This window comes from Thalassophryne amazonica, chromosome 2 (genome assembly GCF_902500255.1).
Source record: "Thalassophryne amazonica chromosome 2, fThaAma1.1, whole genome shotgun sequence".
Taxonomy (NCBI): Eukaryota; Metazoa; Chordata; class Actinopteri; order Batrachoidiformes; family Batrachoididae; genus Thalassophryne; species Thalassophryne amazonica.
In genome coordinates this window covers 153,551,608-153,579,186 of record NC_047104.1, presented here as the reverse complement: position 1 = coordinate 153,579,186, position 27,579 = coordinate 153,551,608, and the positions used below count along the sequence as shown (strand labels likewise).

The window sequence follows — 27,579 nt, the reverse complement described above, 5'->3', positions numbered from 1 at the left end:
CCTTTAGACACTCTGAAAGGTGGAGCAAGTAAAAGACAGAGAGGGAGAAAGAACAGACCTCTCTCATCTGGGGTGGGTCTTTACAGACAGGCTCAGGGAACAAATTATTGTTAGAAAACTATGGTTAAATGGATTTTCAAACATGGCAACATGAAAACATAGAGACTGTCCAGAATTTATAATTCTGCATTATACAATGCTACATTTATTGTTTTATTATGGCGATGATATGATTAATTAACTTGATGTAAAAAAATCTTGATACCTTGATGTCTTTTACTATGCAAACTGGACACTATTACAACAGTATTGCACTTGTTATATTGCTATTGTATTTATATGTGATGGCACCATCAATGCTGAAAGGTCCATCCAGGTTTTGGAGCAACACATGCTGCCATCCAAGCAACGTCTTTTTCAGGGACGTCCCTGCTTATTTTAGTAAGACAATGCCAAGCCACATTCTGCACGTGTTACAACAGCGTGGCTTCGTAGTAAAATAGTGCGGGTACTAGACTGACCTGCCTGCAGTCCAGACCTGTTGCCCATTGAAAATGTGTGGCGCATTATGAAGCGCAAAATACGACAACGGAGACCCCGGACTGTTGAACAACTGAAGTTGTACATCAAGCAAGAATGGGAAAGAATTCCACCTACAAACCTTCAACAATTAGTGTCCTCAGATCACAAACGCTTATTGAGTGTTGTTAGAAGGAAAGGTGATGTAACACAGTGGTAAACATACTACTGTCCCAGCTTTTTTGAAACGTGTTACCGGGCATCCATTTCAAAATGAGCAAATATTTGCACAAAAACAATAAAGTTTATCTGTTTGAACATTAAATATCTTGTCTTTGTGGTGTATTCAATTGAATATGGGTTGAAGAGGATTTAAAAATCATTGTATTCTGTTTTTATTTACATTTTACACAACGTCCCAACTTCATTGGAATTGGGGTTGTATTTGTATTATTATTATTATTGTGAAAGACCTTCTGCTGTTGTCTAAGGTCATAGCTTTCTCTTGCACTAATACTAATAGTTTTTTTTGCAATTGCTTGAGGTTTTGTTTGCTTTTGTTTTTCTTTGTTTGGTCTTGTGAGAAATTTCTTTGTTAAGTTTTTGTGTGTGTGCCAAAAAAAAAAAAAAAAAATTAAAAATAAAATAAATAAATAATAAGGGGGAGCAATCCAACAACCTTCTTGCTGTGAGGGATCAGAGCTAACCACTAATCCACTGTGCTGCCCCAATAAAAATAATGTTTATTTGAAATGTTCTGAAGATGTTCTTTTCCATATTCAAGCACGAATTATACCCCATTATTAAATTCACACATTACAGTATTATTTCATCACAGTGTTGCTTGTTCTCCCCCTTTCCTGTTAAACTACTACATAGGTTATTCTACATGTTAATTCTATACTTTTTTTTTTTATTTTCTTGCAGGATCTTGACAGCAGGTACTACACCAACTATGTGAAATTACTTTTTCAGAAAAAGTCCTCCAATGACAGGTGAATGGAGAGAACATGCTCATTTTATTTCTTAAAAGCTCCTCCAGTAAAAGCATAAAGCTATGTATATATATAGACACACACACACACACACACACACACACACACACACACACACACACACACACACACACACACACACACACACACACACACACACACACACACACACACACACACACACACACACACACACACACACACACACTTGGCCAGTCATAATTTCCTACCCACTTAAATTGTATTCTTTTAAAAATAACACAGAGACAGTGGATCTTTTATGGTGTTACTGTTCAAGTAGAAGGCTCCCATACAGCTTTTTACAGGAGTCACTTTTGAATTCTCTCCTGATAATGTGAATTTGGATCAACCAGGCTGAATGCTGACGGAGCGAACGAGCTCCTTCTAACGGTGTCACTGTGAATGAACATACAGTCAGATCAATAAGTATAAGTATTTTTTTATTATTAATTTTTGACTCTGCACACCAACAAATTAAAGTTGAAATTACATTAAAAAAAGGATTGAAGTGTAGCTTTTCAGCTCTAATTAAAAAGGTTTAACTAAAAATGTGGAATGAATCATTTAGAAATTCACATCATCACTTTTACAGCCAATTTTCTTTAGACAAGTCGTTATATGTGTACACGAACATTTCAAAGACTCAGATTATTTCTTGGACTTCATTTTCACCAATCATTAAGAAATTCAACATTATGGTGCTCTATTGCAAATCTGTGTGACCATACAAGAAGAAGACGACTAGTGAGGGAAGTCACCAAGATACACAGCTCTGCAGGAGTTACAAGCTTCTGTAGCTGAGTGAGAATCACTCCCTTATTAAATATTAGCTGAAGACTACATTAGGCTATATGTTTGGTGTATCAAAGTATGTGGCACTCTGTAGCTTTCATATCTTCTGTGTTTTTATACTGCAGCTCTTCTTCTACAGACAAACCAACGCTGTCACAGAGAATCCTGGAGGTGCCCAAGAGTTACATATACATACCAGAAAAAGGTGCAGACATCTACTTACATATTCATATGCTTCTTTATTACAACGCCCATTTTAAATCCATGGGAAAGCAAATGTTTTATTTTTGGTATGTAAAAGGGTCAATATATATATATATATATATATATATATATATATATATATATATATATATATATATATATATATATATATATATATATATATATATATATATATATATATATATATATATATATATATATATAAACACACACACACACACACACACACACACACACACACACACACACACACACACACACACACACACACACACACACACACACACACACAGATGTCAGGTGCTGTCATGCAAGGCGCTCACTACACATGGGGAGCAACTTTGGAATTAAGGACCTTGCCCAAGGGCCCTTATTGGTTTTTCCAACCAGATGGCAGCTTGAACTGAGGATCCTCTGGTTTCAAGCCCACCGCTTATCCACCAGACCATCACCTCCCCAACAAGCAAGATAACAAGCAATAGCAAACAAGATACTCACATGAATTGCATATCTGCTTAAAGCTTGGAAAGGTCTCCATCTGGCAGTGTCATTGCTTTTCCATGCAGTCACCTTCCCTTTCCTCACATTTACACCAACACCGAACAAGTTTTCTGTAAGTCACTGATGAAGAAATCTGGTGTCTTCTCTTGGCACCAGTGACACACAGCAGCTGCTTGCACCTCTGCATCATTAGTGTAACTGTGTCCCTTTAGGTGTTCTTTCAGCTTGGGGAAAAGGGAAAAAAATTGGAGGGTGCGAGATCCAGACCGAATGGGAGGTGTGGTAAGATAAAAATAAAATAAGATCAAATTTTAGCACCGCAATAATAAGATAAGATCAAATTTGAGCCGCTGCAATGCATCCTGTGTTCATTGACGAACATTGTCATTCCGAAAACTTTGTCCTTTCCAGGAGGAACCTGCTTCAAGCATGTACGCAGAGCAGTCATAAAGTGTCCAAATGTTGGTCAGACCAATTGTCAGACTTCTTGCCCTCCAACTCTCTGTACTAACATCCACACAAGCATTGCTATAGAAAACATTTTGCTGATGAATGTCTGCAGGTGTACAACCCTGTGCTGTGAGAAATTCATTGCTGTTTCAAAAGCTAAAATTGCAGGCGGAAACCATTTGGTGTAGCGATAGTCAATATGTAAAGAATTATTCTTGTTCCAGTTTCACTTTGATATCTTGTTTGTTATTGAAATAATGACATGGATTCAGAATGTTTCAGCTGACCCTCATATCTGGTGGTATACATAAATCATTACATGAAGAACAAATATAAGATAGCAGAATTACAGACCAGCAACTTGAAATGAACTTCTGATCAAGCAAAGACTTTTGAAATGGTCAAAATTAATTATATGATTCTGCTGGCCTGATGTCACAATGCCAAATACCTGTACCTATGCATCATTGCATGCATAAGCAGTATGTATAGAAATTGATGCCACTCTGAATTTTGAGTGTCACAGCAGCTGTGAGGACAGATGTATACCGTGCTTCTGCAACACTTGTCTCAGTCCATGTGCAAACTATAACCTGTTAACACAGCTGCCAAACCTGACATATATATGTGCTCTGCAGCCACCATGCGCCTCCGAAGCACGTGGTGTGAAACAGGTCTCACATGTGATGGTTAACACGCTTTAAAAAAACAAGTACAAAGTAATTTCATTAATAGCCACTAGTGGAGTGATATGGATAATAAATGTGCATAATAAGATGAAATTTCTCTAAATACTTTCATTTCTCTTTCAGTGTTCCACTTCCCTCTGAAGCTCGCTGTATCAGCGTTTGTTGCATTTCTTGCAGTATATCATGTAAGTTTTCCATTGGCTCAGCTTTTGTACTTTCATCTTTTAAATCGGACTGAAGTCTGTTACAGATGTCTTCCTTTGTGTTTTTTGCATCAGGTGGCATTGCTGTTAGTCGTCCTTGTAATCCCCACCCTCCATATTGTTCGTGCTGGTATTGATGAAAACATTGCCTTCCTGTTACTTGGGTTTGGGATTATCCTATCAGACGACAGGATGGAGGTTGTCAGGATTCTGACTTTCTACACTTGGTTGCTGGAGGGTATGTGGTTTTAAATGTCCCCAGATATTTCAAATTAAATATTCTGTCTGTAAATCGACTCTACCTCACCTTCATTCGATTCTTGAATTAATAGTTGTCCATCTTTACTCCTGTTGTTTTGTAATTACTGCTTACTGCTGTTAATTTACTAAATAACTCAGACTCTTCATCAATTACTAAATGATACTCTTGAATATCACTAACTGATGGTACTAAAAGCTCATGCTATTGAATTTGATCACTTTGATATTCTTACTAAATATTTACTGAGGCTTTGGAATTGCTAAGTAGTGTGATTCATTTACTACTGAGTGTTTTAAGTAATTACTCATTGGAATAATGAACAGTTTGAAGATTGGTGGATGAATGTTAAACTTTATAAATAAGAAGAAACCAAATTAGATTTTACTTTTCTGTTTTTTTTTGTTTGTTAGTGTGCTACCTCTGTGCCATGACCCTGTCTTGTTTGCTCAGTCTCATCATGCTTATGAAGTCCATGGTGCTTCACCGGTGAGTACACACCAAACTCATAGAGATGAACAGTTAGGTGGGGACCAGGAACATAGTTTGATGTAGCACCGGGAGGTAATCCAAAGATCAAAGTTTTGCAATTAAATTTAAACGAAATGGAGCTATAATCTGAGTTGTTGTATTGTCTTTTGGGTGCCCCCTTTTTTTTATCCCCCTGGTATGAAATATGGCGGGATACTGTTTAGCGATCAGCCCGTCCTTCTGTCCGTCTGTCCATATTAGCTTGTTTGTGCGATATCTCAAGAACCAGTTGACCAATTTCATTCATATTTAACATAATAGTGTACTTGGACGATCCCCCAACAACAGGTGATTACAGTGATGTTGGAGTTGATTTCAAGGTCACAGTGAGATATTCAAGATATAGTCATTGCCACCCTTAACAAAATGTCTCATGAACCAGTTGACCAATTTCATTCATATTTAACATAAGGGTGGACTTGGGTGATCCCCAACATGTGAGGACTCGGGGGCTTATGTCATCTCCTGATGACTAATGTTGTACACAGTCGCGACAGTGGATCCAGTTTATAGTCACATTGGGATTTGGCACACATTTTTATGCCGAATGCCCTTCCTGATGCAACTTGAGTTTTACCTGGAGAAACACACACACAGCTGCTGGTCTTCCCAAGAGGTCTCCATGATCCAAGTACGAATCAGAGCTATAATCTGAGTAATATGTTCTAAAAATTAAACATTTCAGTCTTATGTTTTCCATATGGCAGAGTCCTACCTTGCAAAACCATGAAACTATGAAATAATAAGAACATCGAATAAATAGATTTAAAAGTAAAACCTTTATGACCCTTTAAATGTCCAGGCTGAGGCAAAAATTGTCAGTCATCCGTAATTATATATGTTGAATACAATTTTTATTAGTTCATGCAGTAATACAATCTAAACTTGGTGTTGTAAATGCAAGTTAAAAAGAAATGGTTTGTTTGAATTAATTAGGCGAGCAAGCTACAGTTCTGGCCGGAGGTTTACATACAGTCACCATGGGCATGAATATCACAGTAATTTGAGGCAGCAAACATGAATGAATAATTTTTTTGAATGAATGAATGAATGAATGAATTTATTCAGCACACAGAATAACAACACAGACAATAACACACTCATAAAAAGAACAACATGCAATGAACCCGTGTGGCTGAAAGGGTGAAGGCAGAAGCAAAGCTTATAGATACCCTCCCCTTATACCATAAAAAATAAAGAAGTAAAGAATGTATACATATATAAATATATATATACTCATAACAACAATACAAAAGAAATGTGCACAAACAAAACAACTCTAGACAGTGCACAAAATTTTAAAACACAACCAAATGAGCAACAGTGCATAAACCCAAACACAACAAAATGGTAAACCTAATTTTCCAAGCTATAACAGGTAAGTATATTATTTTTGCAAAGCCTTTTAAAGCCGACTAAGGTACCAAGTAACTTAATATTATCAGGACAATTATTTCAAATATTAACACCCTTAACGGAAACACAATGACTTTTTGCAGTAGTTCTGATCCTTAGTTTCTCAAATATTAATGTCCCTCTCAAATTGTAGCTGGAATCCCTCATTTTAAACAGATCTTGGACATGAGTTTATGTTTGACTTTATACATAATTTGTTGTTGGGAAGGTGTCGTGACACGGACCCACAACAGGGGGCGTTAATGAATGGACAATGGATAAGCCAAAAAGTATCAATTTAATGTTGTGAATCGCACAACGAAGTACAGACAATAACAATATTGTGGAATGTCAATTATACACAAGGTGACGGGTGGGCAGGCTCGAAGATAGAAGACATCTGGCGAGAGAAGAGCCGGATCCCATACAGCTTCCACCACCAACGGATCTGAAGAACACCGGAGCCGCCAAGCCCTGCGCCCCAGGTGGCCACTGTCTTCAGCAGTCAGACCCGGTACTGCTGGCAGAGAACAGAAACAGTATTGATGAGTGTGAGTTCGCACACTCAGTAATCCCACAGTCAGTGTTCTTTTGGGAGGGAGCACCTCCACCTCCAATCACACACTCCTGCAGCTCCTGTCTAATCACTTATCTGGTTGGGGTGTGAAGCGAAGCCGTCGCTGATCACACCAAACGCCAATCACACAGATAAGGAAAACACCACAGGAAAACGGCTGCAAAGAACTTCAGATTATTACTCAATGTTTTAAGTCAGCAGAGAAAATTACCTGAATGGTAGCTGATTTCTCGGCGGGAAGGTGGAGTTGCAGTCTGGCTTTTATGGAGGATGACGTAGATGAGTGACAGCTGGTGTTGATAATGTGACAGCTGTCACTCCACTAGTTTCGGCGCCCTCTCGTGCTTGAAGCCCGCACTCCAAGCAGGGCGCCAACTGGTGGTGGTGGGCCAGCAGTACCTCCTCTTCAGCGGCCCACACAACAGGACCCTCCCCTCAACGGGCGCCTCCTGGCCCGACCTGGCTTGTCCGGGTGACTGTTGTAGAAATCGGCCAGGAGGGCCGGGTCCAGGATGAAGCTCCTCTTCACCCAGGAGCGTTCTTCGGGTCCATACCCCTCCCAGTCCACCAGATACTGGAACCCCCGACCCTTACGACGGACATCCAGGAGCCGACGCACGGTCCATGCCGGCTCCCCGTCGATGATCCGGGCAGGAGGCGGTGCAGGTCCAGGGGTGCAGAGTGGTGAGGTGTGATGGGGTTTGAGATGTGACACGTGGAACACCGGGTGGATCCGCAGTGAAGCTGGCAGCTTTAGCTTCACTGCGGCCGGACTGACGACTTTGAGGATGGGAAACGGTCCGATAAACCTGTCTTTGAGTTTCTGTGATTCCACTTGCAGCGGGATGTCCTTGGTTGATAACCACACCTCCTGCCCGGGCTGGTGGGCGGTGAGGTACCGGTAGGGGCTGGAGGAGTCCCGAAGTCCTCTTATGGTCAGCCTTGCCCCTGGCACAGGTGGTACAGGCCTGGACATAGTCCCGGACGTCGGCCTCCATAGACGCCCACCAGAAGCGCTGCTGGACCACTGCCATGGTTCTGCACACCCCGGGATGACAGGAGAGCTTGGAACCATGACAGAAGTCCAAAACCGCAGCTCTGGCCTCTGGTGGGACGTACAGTTTGTTCTTCGGGCTGGTCCCCGGGTCCGGGTTCCGTGTCAGGGCCTCCCGGACGGTCTTCTCCACGTCCCAGGTGAGAGTGGCCACGACAGTGGACTCGGGGATGATGGTCTCTGTGGGGTCTGACAACTCGGCCTTGGCCTCCTCTTCATGCACCCGGGACAGGGCATTCGATCGTTGGTTCTTGGTCCGGGGGCGGTATGTAATCTGGAAGTCAAAGCGCCCGAAGAACAGTGACCAGCAGGCTTGCCTGGGGATCAGCCACTTGGCAGTCCGGATGTACTCCAGGTTCCGATGGTCCGTGAAAACCGTGAAGGGCACCGTCGCTCCCTCCAACAGGTGTCTCCACTCTTCAAGAGCCTCCTTCACCGCCAGGAGTTCCCGATTGCCAACGTCATAGTTCCTCTCAGCCGGGGTCAACCTGCGGGAAAAATAGGCACAAGGGTGGAGAACCTTATTGGACTCCCCGCTCTGGGACAGCATGGCTCCTATCCCTGAGTCAGAGGCATCCACTTCCACTGTGAACTGGCGATTAGGATCAGGGTGCACCAGAACTGGTGCAGACGAGAACCGGCGTTTCAACTCCCTAAATGCGGCTTTGCACCGATCCGACCAGGTGAAGGGGACCTTAGTGGAGGTCAGGGCTGTCAGGGGGCTAACTACATGACTGTAGCCCTTAATGAACCTCCTGTAGAAATTTGCAAAGCCGAGGAACTGTTGCAGCTTCCTACGGCTTGTTGGTTGGGGCCAATCTCTCACCGCCGCAACCTTGGCCGGATCAGGGGCGACGGAGTTGGAGGAGATGATGAACCCCAGGAAGGACAAAGAAGTGCGGTGAAACTCGCACTTCTCGCCCTTCACAAACAGCCGGTTCTCCAACAACCGCTGTAGGACCTGACGTACATGCTGGACATGAGTCTCAGGGTCCGGAGAAAAGATGAGTATGTCGTCTAGATATACGAAGACAAACCGATGCAAGAAGTCCCGCAAGACGTCATTAACCAACGCTTGGAACATCGCGGAGGCGTTTGTGAGGCCGAATGGCATGACCAGGTACTCAAAGTGACCTAAGGGGGTGTTAAATGCCGTCTTCCACTCGTCTCCCTTCCGGATCCGAACCAAGTGGTACGCATTCCTAAGATCGAGTTTGGTGAATATTTGGGCTCCATGCAGGGGCGTGAACACCGAATCCAACAGAGGTAATGGGTATCGATTGCGAACCGTAATCTCGGTCAGCCCTCTGTAATCGATGCATGGACGGAGTCCGCCGTCCTTCTTACCCACAAAAAAGAAACCCGCGCCCATCGGAGAGATGGAGTTCCGGATCAACCCGGCAGCTAAGAAGTCCCGGATGTAGGTCTCCATTGATTCGCGTTCCGGACGTGAGAGGTTGTACAGCCTGCTGGACGGATACTCAGCGCCCAGGATCAAATCGATGGCGCAATCATACGGTCGGTGCGGGGGAAGGGCGAGTGCCAGATCTTTGCTGAAGACGTCAGCAAGATCGTGGTACTCCTCCGGTACCGCCGTCAGATTGGGGGGGACTTTGACCTCCTCTTTAGCTGTCACACCGGGTGGAACTGAGGATCCTAAACACTCCCGGTGGCAGGTTTCGCTCCACTGCGTCACAACCCCAGACGGCCAATCAATCCGGGGATTGTGTTTCAACACCCATGGAAAACCCAAAATCACTCGGGAGGTAGAAGGTGTTACATAAAACACAATCTCCTCCCTGTGATTCCCAGACACAACCAATGTCACGGGCTGTGTCTGGTGTGTGATTAATGGAAGAAGGGTGCCATCTAGTGCCCGTACCTTCAAAGGTGAAGGCAGAGCCACCAGAGGGAGCCCTACTTCCTTTGCCCATCTGCTGTCCAGCAGATTCCCTTCCGACCCCGTGTCTACGAGTGCTGGGGCGTGAAGGGTTAACTCCTCACTAAGGATCGTGACTGGGATTCGTGCGGATCTACGGGGCTTCCCCGCATGCATGTTATGGCCCACCCTTAGCCCAGTTTCTAAGGACGGGCGTTTGTCGTTTGACCGTTTGGGGCAGTTCCTCTGTATATGACCACTAGAGCCACAGACAAAACACTCCCTGCGGGCCAGCCTCCTTTGTCTGTCATTTGGTTTCACTTTGGCCCTGCTCGTGTCCATAGCTTCGTCAGCAGGGGGAGCTGTTGCCACACGGGGCCCTCTGGCTGTGGAGCGTGGGGACGATGGCACCCTTTCGGACCCGGAAGGAAGAGGGACGGCTCGTGCCCGGTCATGCCCCCCGCCCTGCTCCCGACGGTGTTCCTCTAAGCGGTTGTGTAAGCGTATAACCAGGTCGACAAGCCCGTCAAAATCCAGCGGTTCCTCCTTAGCCAGCAGATGCTCCTTCAGGACCGGAGACAGTCCGTTTATGAAGGTGGCGCAGAGTGCAACGGTATTCCAGCCGGACCTCGCAGCCGCGATGCGGAAGTCGACTGCATACTCGGCTGCACTCCGGCGCCCCTGTCTCATTGACAGCAGCACGCTCGAAGCGGTCTCGCCTCTGTTGGGATGATCAAAAACCTGTTTGAACTCCCTTACAAACCCAGCGTATGACGTTAGGAGCCGTGAGTTCTGCTCCCAGAGCGCCATAGCCCAGGCGCGTGCCTCTCCTCGAAGCAGATTAATGACATAAGCCACCCGGCTAGCGTCTGACGCGTACATGACGGGACGCTGTGCAAAGACGAGCGAACACTGCATTAGGAAGTCCGCGCACGTCTCGACACAACCTCCGTACGGCTCCGGAGGGCTTATGTATGCTTCAGGGGACGGTGGGGGGGTGGGGGGTGGGGGGGGTCGTTGAACGACCAGTGGAACGTCTGTGTCTGACATGGGACCAGCAGGAGGAGGTGCTGCAGCAGCGCTTTGATCGTGCGCCTCCACCCTGGCGGTGAGAGCCTCCATCCTCCGATTGAGAATAACGTTCTGCTCGGTTACCAAATCCAACCGAGCAGTGAAAGCGGTTAGAATTTGCTGCAGTTCACCTAACACGCCTCCTGCTGGCACCTGTGCACCTCGCTCTTCCATTGGCTGTTCAAGCTCTGGTTGACGCCCCTCAGGATCCATGACATTGGCCGAGAAATCCTGTTGGGAAGGTGTCGTGACACGGACCCACAACAGGGGGCGTTAATGAACGGACAATGGATAAGCCAAAAAGTAACAATTTAATGTTGTGAATCGCACAACGAAGTACAGACAATAACAATATTGTGGAAGTTTCGGCGCCCTCTTGTGCTTGAAGCCCGCACTCCAAGCAGGGCACCATCTGGTGGTGGTGGGCCAGCAGTACCTCCTCTTCAGCGGCCCACACAACAATTTGTATTGTGATATAATCAACCAAGTCCCAGAATTTTTAAATTTGGGAACCAGCAAATAACGGATTTGTTGGCTCACGATATGGCTTATTACTGATAATTCTTATAGCTTTCTTTTGCAATAGAAATATTGGATTAGTATTAGTTCTATATGTGCTTCCCCAAACCTCAACACAATATGTCATATGTGGAACAAGTAATGTATGATACAAAATGGCCAAAGAAAGTTGGGAGAGGAAGTCTTGCGCTTTATGCAGAATTGCAATGACTTTTGATGTTTTAGATTTAACATACAGTGAGGAAAATAAGTATTTGAACACCCTGCAATTTTGCAAGTTCTCCCACTTAGAAATCATGGAGGGGTCTGAAATTTTCATCTTAGGTGCATGTCCACTGTGAGAGACATAATCTAAAAAAAAAAAAAAAAAAAATCCAGAAATCACAATCTATGATTTTTTAAATTATTTATTTGTATGTTACTGCTGCAAATAAGTATTTGAACACCTGTGAAAATCAATGTTAATATTTGGTACAGTAGCCTTTGTTTGCAATTACAGAGGTCAGATGTTTCCTGTAGTTTTTCACCAGGTTTTCACACACTGCAGCAGGGATTTTGGTCCACTCCTCCATACAGATCTTCTCTAGATCTTTCAGGTTTGGGGTTTCAGCTCCCTCCAAAGATTTTCTATTGAGTTCAGGTCTGGAGACTGGCCAGGCCACTCCAGGACCTTGAAATGCTTCTTACGGAGCCCCTCCTTAGTTACCCTGGCTATGTGTTTGGGGTCATTGTCATGCTGGAAGACCCAGCCATGACCCATCTTCAATGCTCTTACTGAGGGAAGGAGGTTGTTTGCCAAAATCTCACAATACATGACCTCATCCATCCTCCCTTCAAGACGGTGCAATCATCCTGTCCCCTTTGCAGAAGAGCACCCCCAGAGTATGATGTTTCCACCCCATGCTTCACGGTTGGGATGGTTTTCTTGGGGTTGTTCTCATCCTCTAAACATGGTAAGTGGAGTTGATTCTAAAAAGCTCTATTCTGGTCTCATCTGACCACATGACCTTCTCCCATGCCTCCTCTGGATCATCCAGATGGTCACTGGTGAACTTCAAACGCGCCTGGACATGTGCTGGCTTGAGCAGGGGGACCTTGCTGCCCTGCAGGATTTTAAACCATGACAGCATCATGTGTTACTAATGTAATCTTTGTGACTGTGGTCCCAGCTCTCTTCTGGTCATTGACCAGGTCCTCCTATGTAGTTCTGAGCTTTCTCAGAATCATCGTTACCCTACAAAGTAAGATCTTGCATGGAATCCCAGACCGAGGGAGATTGACAGTCATCTTGTGTTTCTTCCACTTTCTAATAAATAATCATAACAGTTGTTGTCTTCTACCAAGCTGCTTGTCTGTTGTCCTGTAGTCCATCCCAGCCTTGTGCAGGTCTACAGTTTTGTCCCTGGTGTCCTTAGACAGCTCTTTGGTCTTGGCTATAGTGGACAGGTTGGAGTGTGATTGATTGAGTGTGTGAACAGGTGTCTTTTATACAGGTAACAAGTTCAAACAGGTGCAATTAATACAGGTAAAGAGTGCAGAATAAGAGGGCTTCTTAAAGAAAAATTAACAGGTCTGTGTGAGCCAGAATTCTTGCTGGTTGGTAGGGGTTCAAATGCGTATTTGCAGCAGTAACATGCAAATCAATTATTAAAAAAATCATACATTGTGATTTCCGGATTTTTTTTTAATTTAGATTATGTCTCTCACAGTGGACATGCACCTAAGATGAAAATTTCAGACCCCTCCATGATTTCTAAGTGGGAGAACTTGCAAAATCACAGTGTTCAGTGAATACTTATTTTCCTCACTGTAATTAATATGCATTTTCCAGCTTAATTTATCATCAATATAAACACCAAAAAATTTAGTATTTGTTATAATTTCAGTTTCAATATCATGTAATAATACATTTCTGCTTAGGTTCCTGGACTTATTACCAAATATATATACTGTACTTAGATTTACCAAAATGGAGCAATAATTTGTTTGAATCAAACCACTGCTTAATTTTATGTAATTAATTCTACGTTGTGTCCAGGAGCTGTCCCAAGTGATCCCAACTACAAAACAGAGTCATATCATCAGCAAACAAAATACAACTTCAGACTTGGAAACCAAACATATATCATTAATGTACAAAAGAAACAGCAATGGCCCAAGGACTGAACCCTGGGGTACCCCACATGTAATCCTCAAAAACTCAAAAAGAATTTGTCCCATCAGTGTGGACACACTGATACCTATTGTACAAGCAGCTCGTTATCCAGTCATGTGCCAGTCCCCTGATACCAGACATCTTTAATTTGTTCAGTAGCAAAGTATGATCAATAGTATCAAATGCTTTCTGTAAATCAAAAAAGACCCCTACAGTATATTGCCTGTTCTCGATCACATTGGAAATTTGTTCAACAAAATCCATTACTGCCAGTGAAGTAGTGTGATTTGTTCGCTAAGGATATGATGTTTAGGTAAGAAATCATTTAACCTCATTACAAATACATTTTCCAGAATTTTAGAAAATTGTGGTAAGAGGTAATTGGCCTATAATTTGAAGAAAAAAAAATCATTAATCATTAATGATGTTTTAATGACATTAATGACTAAAAAACAACAACAGAGTGCACAAGTTTGAATTTATTTTGGGTCTTTTCTAATTTACACAGGGTCAAATTATACATGCAGACTCAAATTTATATACACACACACACACACACACACACACACACACACACACACACACACACACACACACACACACACACACACACACACACACACACACACACACACACACACACACACACACACACACACACACACACACTTTAAATATCCCATAGCAAGCTGCACCTTGACCAGATGGTTTTGGAAGCTTCATGTTATCCTGCTTTATCCAACCCACAACCAGTTTGAATGTGTTTGTCCTGATGGCCCACCCAGTTTTGCCAAGTTTCAACGCTGTTGATTTGAGGTGATGTTGAAGAATTTGGAGGCACTCCTCCTTCTTCATTATTCTGTCCATTTTGTGAAATGCACCAGAACCACTGGCAGGAAAATAGTCCTAGAGCATGATACTACCACAACCCAATGTCCCACAGTGAATTTGCTATGTTTTGAAGCCTGAAACAAACTGATACTGAGTTCTAATGGTTATTTATTGTAAGAGTCAGAGGCAAAGCAGTTGAATGCAGAGACCTCTGTCCCAGCAATCTGCATTAGCCTTCTTAAATTGTTAAACATTTTTGGAAAACTTTACCCGTTTGCTTTGTTTCAGGTCAAACCTCAAAGGGCTCTATAAAGGAGATATTTACAGCATTTATAACAGCCAGAAGACAGTCTGTCCATCTCGAGCAGGAATTGTTTGCTGGATGGGTTTTACAGGATACCACGCGGCAATCATTTCTCTTGGTAGGCACACACACACACACACACACACACACACACACACACACACACACACACACACACACACACACACACACACACACACACACACACACACACACACACACACACACACACACATGCACACACAAGCACGCACACAAATAAATCCTTTCATGGTGCAAGGGTTTATTTTCTTACCAAGAATTTTTATTTTAATTGTTACATTGCAATTTAACAATGCATGTGTACTAAATTGATCTTAATGGAAGTTATGTTTGGCAACATCATTGGTCTGTGCACCTTCATTTTCAAAACTCTGCATAGCACAGAGTCAGCTCTAGTAAGGGTTTTTAATGACATCCTCATGGCTAATGACTTTGGTGACCATGTAATTCTTGTTCTGTTGGACCTAACTGTGGCCTTTGACAGTGTGGACCACAACACTTTTGTGTTATCTGGCTGACAGAAGCATGAGTGCAAGCCTTGGGAATTTGGAGTCCAGCTCTGCTCCACTGTTGTATGGGGTTCCACAGGGGTCCATTTTTGGGCTGCTGCTTTTTTCTTTGTATTTATTGCCCCTGGGCTCCATCCTGAGAAAGCATGGCACCATGTCTTTTCATTCTTAGGCACACCCTACTTTTAAATTCTGAAAGACTGAAGTGAAGGTTCTTGGTCCAGCAAGGTATCAGTATCAATTTGATCAGCTAGCGCTTAGCTTAGGTTTGTATGTTATACATCATACGGATAAAGCGAGGAATCTTGGGGTAATTTTGGATCCTATGTTGTCTTTTGACCTCCACATTAGAGACATTACGGGGACTGCTTTCTTCCATTTGTGAAATATAGCAAAGATTCGTCCCATCCTGTCTATGGCTGATGCTGAGACTCTGATTCATTCGTTTGTCTCTTCTAGATTGGATTATTGTAATGCTCTATTTTCTGGTTTACCGCAGTCCAGGATTAGGGGTCTTCAACTGGTTCAAAATGCTGCTGCCAGACTTTTGACACAAAGCAGAAAATTCAACCATTACGCCCGTTTTGGCGTCCCTTCACTGGCTTGCAGTTTCTGTAAGATCGGATTTTAAGATAATGTTATTAGTTCATAAGACTGTTCATGGACTTGCACCTCCCTATCTGGATGACCTGGTAAGCCCCTGTGTACCAGCTCGGGCCCTGCGTTCTCAGGGTGCAGGACTTCTGTGTGTTCCCAGGGTGAATAAAAAGTGTGCCGGTCACAGAGCTTTCTCCTACCGTGCACCAGCTCTGTGGAACGATCTCCCGGCACACATATGGCAGTCAGATACTGTGGAGACTTTTAAATCACGTTTAAAGACTCATTTGTTTTCCTTGTTTTATCATTAGTGTTATGTGTTTTTATTCTTGTATTCTTTTATGGTTTTGCCTTTTTTATTGTTTTTTTTTATTTTTAATTCAGTTTTTTCTGTTTTTATTATGCTGTGTGAAATGCCTTGAGACAATCTCATCATGAATTGGCGCTATATAAATTAAAATTTGATTTGAATTTAGACGATAGCCAGATATACAGTATGTGCCACTGAAAAAAAAAAAAAAAAAAGAAAGCTTTCTCCCTCACACCACTTCTGTCATGTCTCGAAGACATCAAAGCCTGGATGGCCTTGAACTTTTTAAATTTTAATGAAAATAAAACAGAAGTGATGGTGTTTGGCCCCAGCTGCTCTCGTGAACTGTTGACTTAGGCCCTTTGGCAGACTATGTAAAGCCACCAGTCACAAGCTTGGGTTTTAAGATGGACAGTGATTTTAAATTGGATCGGCAAAATAGTTCTGTAGTGAAGTCCACCTTCTTTCAGATTAGGCAGCTGGAAAAAGTGAAGCCTTTCCTTGCACAAAAGCACTTTGAGACAGTGATCCACGCATTCTTAACATCTTGGCTGGATTACTGTAATGCACTTTATTTTGGAGTCAGCCAGTCCTCCCTCGCACATCAGTTGGTGCAAAATGCAGCCACTTGCCTCCTAACTGGAGCACGTAAGAGGAAGCACATAACCCCATCCTGGTCTCCCTCCACTGGCTGCCTGTGCACTTTAGAGTCCTTTTAAAGCTTGTTTTATTTGTTTTTAAGTCTTTAAATGGTCTCGCCCCCCCTTACCTCTCTGAGCTTCTTCAACTCTACGTTCCTGCTCGGTGCCTCAGGTCAGCTGACCTGCTGGTCCTGGAGGTACCGAGGTCCAAACGGAAGCTCAGAGGGGACAGGGCTTTCTCTACTGCTGCTCCAACGTTATAGAACGAGCTACGATTGCACATTAGACAAGCATCCTCACTGTCCATTTTTAAATCCAGTCCTAAAACCCATTTTTACTCCCTGGCTTTCAGTTCTGCACGACACTCTGTTTTTGTTTTAGTGTTTTATGGTTTGCTTTAATTTATTGTTTTATTGTTTCTAATTTCTTTTAAAGACAGTGAAACAACTGTTCTTATTTATTTTATTGCTTTTAATTGTTTTATGTCTGTATGTACAGCACTTTGTTTTCAACTACAGTTGTTTTAAAGTGCTATATAAATAAAGTTGAGTTGAGAGTTCAGTTGAGTCCAAGTCAGATCTTGTAACATAGTTAGTCGCATGCAACAAATCCATTTTCCATCATGATAAACTCAACAAGAAAACTGGATGGATTAATCTGAAGGCAGCAGGAACTAGTATACAAATAATTAGTGTGTGAATACTTGCACGAGTTTTAAGATTGAACATTCTAATTCAACAAGGCACCAGTTGTGTTGAATGAAACATTCAGTCTTTCAACCCTTCGGCTTCTCTCTTTTTTTCTAATCGTGGTCGCCACAGCAGATCCAAGATGGGTGTGCATGTTGATTTGGCACAGGTTTTGCCCTTCCTGATGCAACTCCACATTAAATGGACAACAGACAGGGTCGTCTTGAACCAGAACCATTCTGCTCTGGAAACAAGCACAACTAAGACAATAAGTGAAAACAGATTGTGCTAATTCCTCCTTAATATGCATGAATTAAAAAGTATACCAAGTAAATACAAGTTACATCAGCCAGTCACAGCTGGTACCACACGCCAACTACACCAGCCCATATGGGAAAGGACATGTACCAAGAGGACAGGCCAGGCTGCCCAGAGTACCTGCAGGGAACGAGACCTGCCACATGACACTGTGGCCCATGCAAGAGCAAAACAGGACTATGAGTATAAAGCATACGACAGCCCCCCCCAAACTCCACATGAAAGAAAGGTCATAGTCCCACGAGCACCACTGAGACTGAGGATCCAGCATCAGAACCGAAGGGGGAGCATCACCTATCATCCACCAGACACATAGCTATATCAAGACCAGCCATCTGGAGAGTGATCCAGAAGAGGTAGAAAGGGCGCCAGCTGTGCCCCCAACTTTTTGAAAAGCAGGCCCAAAAGTCACTAAACACATATAGCCTTCTAGCATTGGAGCACAACCAGTGTAGCTGAGTTACTTATACTTCAAGGAACTGCTATCGAAATATCATTTGTCGGCAGGTTTTTTTTTGTGGGGTAAGAAAGGGAGTGTCATACTTTAATGAGTGACAGTAGAAAATTCTAATATAAAATGTCCTTATGCAAGTTCTTTGCCTGAAATGTCTCCTGGAGTGAATTTTTTCTTGTTAGAACCTACAACCTCAATTCCAATGAAGTTGGGACATTGTGTAAAATTTAAATAAAAACAGAATACAATGATTTGCAAATCCTCTTCAACCTATATTCAATTGAATACACCACAAAGACAAGATATTTAATATTCAAACTGATAAACTTTATTGTTTTTGTGCGACTATTTGCTCATTTTGAAATGGATGCCTGCAACATGTTTTCAAAAAAGCTGGGACAGTCCAGTCAAAGATTCAAGCTTCTCTGCTATGGAAATCACCTGGAGATCCTTCACAGAAACAATATTCTATTTTTATTTACACTTCACACAATGTCCCAACTTCATTGGAATTGGGATTGTACAAGAAGTGTTAAACTTGTAGAATTGACATCTTTGTTAATATTTGCATAATTCTGGATGTTATGTAGTCCAACAATACAGACTGATGTGTTCCCAACTGAAAATCAATATTCAGGGGCCCCTCCATTAGCTAGTAATGCTTGATGTTTGTCACAATATAACTTTGTTCAGACTAAAGTGAGAAACTCTTAAGGATTTTACTTTGAAGGGCTGGAAGGCTGAGGTTACCAATATGGTTAAGTTGGATTTTTTTTAAAGTTGCCATTGCCTGGTGCATAAATCACAAGCTGAGGCAGTTTCAGACCAAGTTTCACATAAGAAACGAGCAAACTAGCCAGTAAAGTCCATAAAATCTAAATACAAAGTCCAAATGCAAACCTGATCAGTATTTTAAAGAGAGTATTCTGTTGAGTACACGATGCAGGTTGAACAGCAGGGGCCTGTACTATGAAGCGGGGTTAACTTACTCAGATGTAACCCAGGGTTAACTTCTTAAACCGGGGTTGACAAAACCTGGTGTTCTCAAGTGGTGTTAATCGGTACTACGACGCTGATTAAGATGTTGATTTGTTGAACCTGTGTTAACCTAATTGGAGTTTGTGCGCGTTCACATAAAACGGGCGGGTTGCAGCACACGTCACCATTTTTCAATGATGGCGCGGTCACCTTACTTTACTGAAGAAGAATGCACGATTATTATGCGGAGCTACGAGGAATTTAAATTAATGTTAAGGGGGAAATCGAACACATCGTCTGCCAATAAAGCAAGACAGGCTTGTTGGCAACGTATTGCTGATCGGGTAAATGCGTACGTACAGTTCAGTTGTTCTCCAAATCTGTTACAGATGATTAACCCGTGGAGTGTCTATGTGTAAAATAATGACCTTCTTTCATTAATTACGCCCAGATTGTTGTGATGGTGTAGTGACACGGACCCACAACAGGGGGCGTTAATGAACGGACAATGGATAAGCCAAAAGAGTAACAATTTAATGTTGTGAATCGCACAACTACATACAGACAAAGCCAGACAATATAGACAGCCAATTCTACAGATAGGTGACGTGTGGGCAGGCTCGAAGATAGAAGACCTCCGGTGAGAGAAGAGCCGGACCCCACACGGCTTCCACCGCCAACGGATCTGAAGAACACCGGAGCCGCCAAGTCCCGAATCCCCAGGTGGCCACGGTCTTCGGCTGTCAGACCTGGTACAGCTGTCAGAGAACAGAAACAGTTCAGGTGAGTGAGAGTCCACACACTCAGTAATGTCACAGTCAATGTTCCTGTAGGGAGGGAGCACCTCCACCTCCAATCACACACTCGTGCAGCTCCTGTTACACCACTTATCTGAGGTGGGGTGTGAGGCGAAGCCATCGCAGTCCACACCAAACGCCAATCCTCAGATAAGGAACCACTCAGAAAAACGGCTGCAAAAAGAGTTCAGTTTAACCAGATAATCACAGTTGAGTCAGATTACCTCTCGGTTGCTGATTTCTCGGCGGGGAGGTGGAGTTGCAGTCCTGCTTATGTAGTGATGGTGATGAGTGACAGCTGGTGCTGATAAGTGACAGCTGTTACTCCCGGCGGCTCCAACGCCCTCTCGTGCTTGGAGCCCGCACTCCAAGCAGGGCGCCATCTGGTGGTGGTGGGCCAGCAGTACCTCCTCTTCAGCGGCCCACACAACACAGATGCAACACGATTCAGAAGTGGGCATAGGCCTACTAATAAATGTTAGGTTAATTTAATGTTTCCTAAATAGGCTACCTAGCTAAGGATTTAAAGCCATTAATGGTCATTCTGTTAACATAGTTACATATATATCACTTTGGCATGAAGGTTATCCAACAGGACAGCCCCATGTGGGGAGAAAAAGAATGTGAAATATGTAATTATAGTAATTGTATATTAGAATATTTAGAAAAATCACCCAAACCAAAGCAACCCTTATGTGGCTGAAATAAGTGAAAAGAAGGTGAGCTTAGAGTGGACTACACGATAATGGGTATATGAAATAGGCTGAATAGAACGGCTATACCTGCACATTGATACTGTGAAAAGATTTGCGATTGACATAATCGCCCTCGTGCTCTCCCAGGGGTGCACTGATTGTGATTTGCGTGTAATCAATGGCTCCTATTACTCTTCGGAAACCTAGGAGAAATTGCTATTGATAAGCCCCACTTCGCCTAATTAATGGACATGCATTAGACCTATTTTGATATTAGTAATTACCCGCGATTGCATAAAAACCTTCTTTGATATGCATTGCGGATAAATGGCCAGGGAAAACGACAAATGCATCCAACAGTTTAGATAGAGCAAGTACTACCTTGCGAATCATACGACATACAGTATTCTTGCTCAGATGTTCAGCATCACCGATGGAATACATAAATTGTCCACTGGCAAAATATCTAAGCGCAAGGCACATTATCTGCTTGATCGTCAGGGCATTGCTACGATGAGTGATGTTACAGACGTCTGGCCCGATCAGCTGACAAAGATAACGAATTCCCTCGGCTGAGAATCTATATCTTTCATGGAGAATATCGTCCGGGTATGTCAGCGGATTCTGGCAGTCTTTAAAAACCCTCACCCTGCGACGAGAGCCCCTCACAATTTGTGCCCCAATATCAAACGGATCATCCAGGTAGGCTGGCATTGTCTTCGGAGTGATTGACGGTGGATGGGCGGTACTTATAAAGGGAGTGGTTAAGCGAAAACCTCAAGCTAACTTAGAACATAACCTGCTCGGAGCAGGTTTGGCACGCAGCGTAAATTGCCATGGCAGCATACCTCGATCAAAACCTATCCACCTTTTGTAGTATGGGTTAACCAGGAAGTTACTCCACACGTTATCAACTTACTCCCGAAGTTACCCTGATAAGCCAGTAACCCCGCTTCGTAGTACAGGCCCCAGGACTGCTGTGTCTACTGTTGGGGGAACCATCTGTGCTGCGGCTGGCAGGAGGGTTGGACAGCAGCAGGCTGATGAGAATGGCACACCAAGGGTGATATTGTGCAGAGTGGGCTTGATGTCCTCTAGGATAATGTGAAGACAGATTTTCTGTTAGTGGTGGACATGTGAGTTATTGAGCAGTCCATGTTGGACCCTTTCCAGCATGGTCTCCAAGCTGTGGATAGCACAGATGGTTTCTGAGGAGGTCATCTACATTTTTAAAGTGTCTGCAAGAGGGCTTGACATGGGTGTTGTCATGGCCAGTTGTGCAGTGCATGCTGAGTACCTTTCAGGTGTATGCTTGATGTTTTCTGGGGCAGTCTGAGGGCAAACTGATCTTCATGGGCATTTTTGGCTATGTGTGCCACAGGCTGGATACCTTAAATTGCTGGGTTGCAGGGTCACACCAGGTGCCTTGTGTGGTGGTCTGACAGTAGGTCATCTGCAGTAGGGCTGTTCGGAAGAGTGTAATCGAGGAAGATTCTTAGTGGTGCACCGTAGATGTTTGTCTGTTGTCTATCTCCAGTGGGATTATATGCAGGAGGAGGGTTTGTGTTGTCCTGGGCTGTTGACCAATGCATGCTGCATGGCTTTCAGAGCTTTCACATACAGTGCATGCTTGGTGCAGTTGTGGGTGATCTCAAGGTAAACCATCTTCTGACAGTGGTAGATGTTCAAGCTGCTGTTCAGCACTTGATTGGCGTCTTTGAGAACCATCAATAGGTTGTTTAGGGCACACCAGGACAAACAGGTGCAGGCAGGCCTTCTGTACTTCAAATTCTTGTAGTGTTTGGGTTTTTTTAGTTGTTGTGAAGCACATGCTACAATATATGCATTTTAAAGTGTGGAGAACAATAGTTTCCAACCCTGGTCCTGGGGGAATCACTGCACCTTTTCAATTTCTCCCTGTTCTTCTACAAACTGATTACCTCATTCAGGTGTGCTCAGCCAGTTGAGAACTAACAGACACATGAATGAGCTCATCAGTTTGTGGCATGTAGCTCAGTGGATATGGAGCTGGTCTGCCAATATGTGGACCTGAGTAACAATCCTGCTCATGCTTCCTGTCCATGTCCTCAGCCAAGACACTTAATCTGCATTGTGTCAGTCCACCCAGCTGTAAATGTGGCCTTTGTTGGGGAAGCAACCTGCATCAGACTGGTGAAATATTGAGCAGGTTTAAATTCCTCTACAAAACCAAGTTCCCAAAGCCAAATTAAGATGAATTCAGTGTGTCTATTTACAGGCTGAACAGTAATAAACGAGCACTTTATTACTTCTGAGTGAATGTCCAATTTGCTGTAGAACAGCTAATGTACAGATCTAGATCCCAGATAATATTCTGTGATTTTCTTTGTTGAAGATTCATAATAGTTTTTGGAAATGTATTTTAATTCAAAATGAAGAAAAACTTTTTTCTTCATGTCTCTGTCTTTGCAGCAGTGGTCATCCAGACTATTGTGTTCTTCATCTGCTTCTTATTCCTGGTCTTTTTGATCATTGTCCCTGTGTTTTATGCTCGTAATGTCATTGTCTTCCAAGTGGCTGCAAAGTCATGGTGAGTCTGCAACCTGAAGTATGTGGTTTTGTGATCAGAGCTGAGATAATGCATCATTTTCCATGTGTCAGGCCAGCCTGGGTCACGCTGATTCTGGTCACAGCACTTCAGCATGTCACTGCTAAATTTGCTTTCATCAACAAGGACGCATCAGCATCAGACCTGAACAACAGGTACGTGAAACGTCTTCCAGGTGTTTAATGCCTTCACAGTGACTACATTTACATGCAGCCAATAACCCTTTCATAACCCTTTCATAACCAGAATATTAGCAATAACCCAGTTGCGCATGGCCATGTAAACACCCACAAAAATCTGAATATGCTCATATTCCGGTTTTTAAAAACCCGAATATGACCCCTGGGTTACTCCTTTTCTAACTCGAATATCAGGTCATATAAACGCGCATCAGAATATCCCCATAGAAAGGAACATTGTTTGTGTTCTACGCATGTCCTATCTGCAAGGAATCATGGTCTTTTGAGTACGGCAACTACTTGTATGCGGTGCGCGCAACCCACCGGACACCACAGAAGCAGAGGTAAACAAGCATGGGGAAATCCAGATGCGGCAGCACAGCACCACACTTTTGGAGCGAGGAGGAAACCGAGTACTTCATTAGTATCGTGAAAGACGTGAATATAATGTCTTTTATTGATGTAGAAAGTACCGAGATAGCGACATTTACAAGAAGGTGGCCGAAAAGTTACGCGAAGCAGGATTTGCACGAACGCCAGACCAAATCAAGAACCAGTGGAAGACGTGCGTCACTGTTTAGATGGGGATATTCCAAATTATACCAATGACCATGTATACAGGAGTAACTCTGTCTGTTAAAGCATGTAAACTGGTTATTCCTAATGATTCAGAAACCGGAATATTGGCCTTATCCCGAATATTAATGGCATGTAAACGTAGCCAGTTTTGATCCTTCCTTCAACATCAGCTGTAATTCCAAATTGTTCCGATAGGATTTGTTGCTCTTAGAAGGCAGCCACAACTTTTGGCCAGAATCTCTGGTGATATTGACCTGACTGATATGAGCATCCAACTAAAATTCAAGAACATTTTAAGGTATTATTTTACTACTCAGAGATCAAACTAACTCAGTTCTTGGTGACATCCAGGGAGAGTTTGTTCCTTCTGACATATCTGCTGTTCCTGATCAACACTGTGGTGGGTCTAATAGCAGCAATATGGAGAATGGTGATTACTGCTTTGTACAACATCATCCACCTGGGCCGCATTGACATCAGCCTGATGCACCGAAACTCAGAGTCCTGTGACCCAGGTAACAAAGTGTTCAAGACTCCAAGTTGGGTCTTACTACTTATTGCAGGTCTCAATGTCTTTAGTGGTTAACAACAGTGTGTCATCCTGATTAAAGTCTCCACTACAACCACATCTTGATATGTTTCAGTTTCAACTTCATTGTGGTGGTGAACAGAAGTAAAATGACAACTGTCACTGTCCAAGTACTTATGGTCATATTCATATTAAGTTTGGATCTGTCAAACAGATGGCACAACATGGGGATTTGCAGTGTAGAAGTCACTGGAATCGACAAGAAAACCTAAAATCCATGTCACATTCTGGATTCTTCATGCCTTACTTGCCACAGTATTTGAAATGTATCACCCCTTTACTGATGACATGTTATCATGTCATCAAAGGTCAGACAGTCAATTGAATTCTCCTGATCGCATGTGGGCAAAAATGTACCCAGAATGTACCGCAAAGAGTCATATTCACATGAATTGTTTCACTTTGAAGCATCTGGCAGTTATGTTTTATTTAACATGTTTCATTTCATTTCATTTCATTTTCATTTATTTATATAGCGCCAAATCACAACAGAGTTGCCTCAAGGCCCTTCACACAAGTAAGGTCTAACCTTACCAACTCCCAGAGTAACAGTGGTAAAGAAAAACTCCCTCTGAGGAAGAAACCTCAAGCAGACCAGACTCAAAGGGGTGACCCTCTGCTTGGGCCATGCTACAGACATGAGGAAAGTAAGTATTTGAACACCCTGCGATTTTGCAATTTCTCCCACTTAGAAATCATGGAGGGGTCTGAAATTTTCATCTTAGGTGCATGTCCACCGTGAGAGACATAATCTAAAAAAAACAAAATCCAGAAATCACAATGTATGATTTTTTAATTATTTATTTGTATGTTACTGCTGCAAATAAGTATTTCAACACCTGTGAAAATCAATGTTAATATTTGGTACAGTAGCCTTTGTTTGCAATTACAGAGGTCAAACGTTTTCTGTAGTTTTTCACCAGGTTTGCACACACTGCAGCAGGGATTTTGTTCCACTCCTCCATACAGATCTTCTCTAGATCTTTCAGGTTTGGAGTTTCAGCTCCCTCCAAAGATTTTCTATTGAGTTCAGGTCTGGAGACTGGCCAGGCCACTCCAGGACCTTGAAATGCTTCTTACGGAGCCCCTCCTTAGTTGCCCTGGCTGTGTGTTTGGGGTCATTGTCATGCTGGAAGACCCAGCCATGACCCATCTTCAATGCTCTTACTGAGGGAAGGAGGTTGTTTGCCAAAATCTCGCAATACATGACCCCATCCATCCTCCCTTCAAGACGGTGCAATCGTCCTGTCCCCTTTGCAGAAGAGCACCCCCAGAGTATGATGTTTCCACCCCCATGCTTCACGGTTGGGATGGTTTTCTTGGGGTTGTTCTCATCCTCTAAACATGGTAAGTGGAGTTGATTCCAAAAAGCTCTATTCTGGTCTCATCTGACCACATGAACTTCTCCCATGCCTCCTCTGGATCATCCAGATGGTCACTGGTGAACTTCAAATGGGCCTGGACATGTGCTGGCTTGAGCAGGGGGACCTTGCTGCCCTGCAGGATTTTAAACCATGACAGCATCATGTGTTACTAATATAATCTTTGTGACTGTGGTCCCAGCTCTCTTCAGGTCATTGACCAGGTTCTCCTGTGTAGTTCTGAGCTTTCTCAGAATCATCCTTACCCCACAAAGTGAGATATTGCATGGAATCCCAGACCGAGGGAGATTGACAGTCATCTTGTGTTTCTTCCACTTTCTAATAAATAATCATAACAGTTGTTGTCTTCTACCAAGCTGCTTGCCTGTTGTCCTGTAGTCCATCCCAACCTTGTGCAGGTCTGCAGTTTTGTCCCTGGTGTCCTTAGACAGCTCTTTGGTCTTGGCTATGATAGACAGGTTGGAGTGTGATTGATTGAGTGTGTGAACAGGTGTCTTTTATACAGGTAACAAGTTCAAACAGGTGCAATTAATACAGGTAAAGACTGCAGAATAAGAGGGCTTCTTAAAGAAAAATTAACAGGTCTGTGTGAGCCAGAATTCTTGCTGGTTGGTAGGTGTTCAAATACATATTTGCAGCAGTAACATACAAATAAATTATTAAAAAAATTAAACATTGTGATTTCTGGATTTTTTTTCTTAGATTATGTCTCTCACAATGGACATGCACCGAAGATGAAAATTTCAGACCCCTCCATGATTTCTAAGTGGGAGAACTTGCAAAATCGCAGGGTGTTCAAATACTTATTTTCCTCACTGTAAATTACAAAACAATTCACAAAACGAATATACAGAAAATGTTTTTGGTCCACTACGGTTACTGGAACATCTACACCACCCATCTCTGGATGAAGCTGCACCGCAAACAGTGACAACAAGAAAAACAAAAGAAATACTAAGGTTATCGCCAGCCACTAGCCCTAAGCTTCAATAAAAGCTGTGGCCTGCTCCGTTTCCTAATAAAAAAAGAACTATGAACGAGAGCCATGTTCACCACAGGACATCAACGAAAAGGCGAGAAGTGGAAGAATGAGCCGGTCTTTAAACTGCACAGGAGTGGTTGATAGATTGTAGGTGCGAAATGTCAAAAGGTGAGCCACGCCCATCATAGACTAACAAAACAAACAGAGATATGGGGGGAACACAGCAGAAGATACAAACAGAAAAGGTAAAATCCTAACAGCTTAATAACGTCATGCCAACC

The 27,579-nt window shown here is 43.1% G+C and overlaps 1 protein-coding gene across 1 annotated transcript in view; it reads left to right on the top strand.

Moving 5' to 3' along the window:
- The window catches only part of LOC117500756 (receptor for retinol uptake stra6-like), a 68,096-nt gene that overhangs the window by 29,966 nt on the left and 10,551 nt on the right, over window positions 1–27,579 (top strand). Inside the window, exons 7-15 of the mRNA XM_034159532.1 lie at window positions 1,447–1,514; window positions 2,453–2,532; window positions 4,316–4,377; window positions 4,471–4,633; window positions 5,068–5,143; window positions 14,955–15,088; window positions 23,452–23,569; window positions 23,641–23,742; window positions 24,697–24,860. Coding sequence (XP_034015423.1) covers window positions 1,447–1,514; window positions 2,453–2,532; window positions 4,316–4,377; window positions 4,471–4,633; window positions 5,068–5,143; window positions 14,955–15,088; window positions 23,452–23,569; window positions 23,641–23,742; window positions 24,697–24,860 — 967 coding nt within the window. The remainder of the gene's footprint in view (window positions 1–1,446; window positions 1,515–2,452; window positions 2,533–4,315; window positions 4,378–4,470; window positions 4,634–5,067; window positions 5,144–14,954; window positions 15,089–23,451; window positions 23,570–23,640; window positions 23,743–24,696; window positions 24,861–27,579) is intronic.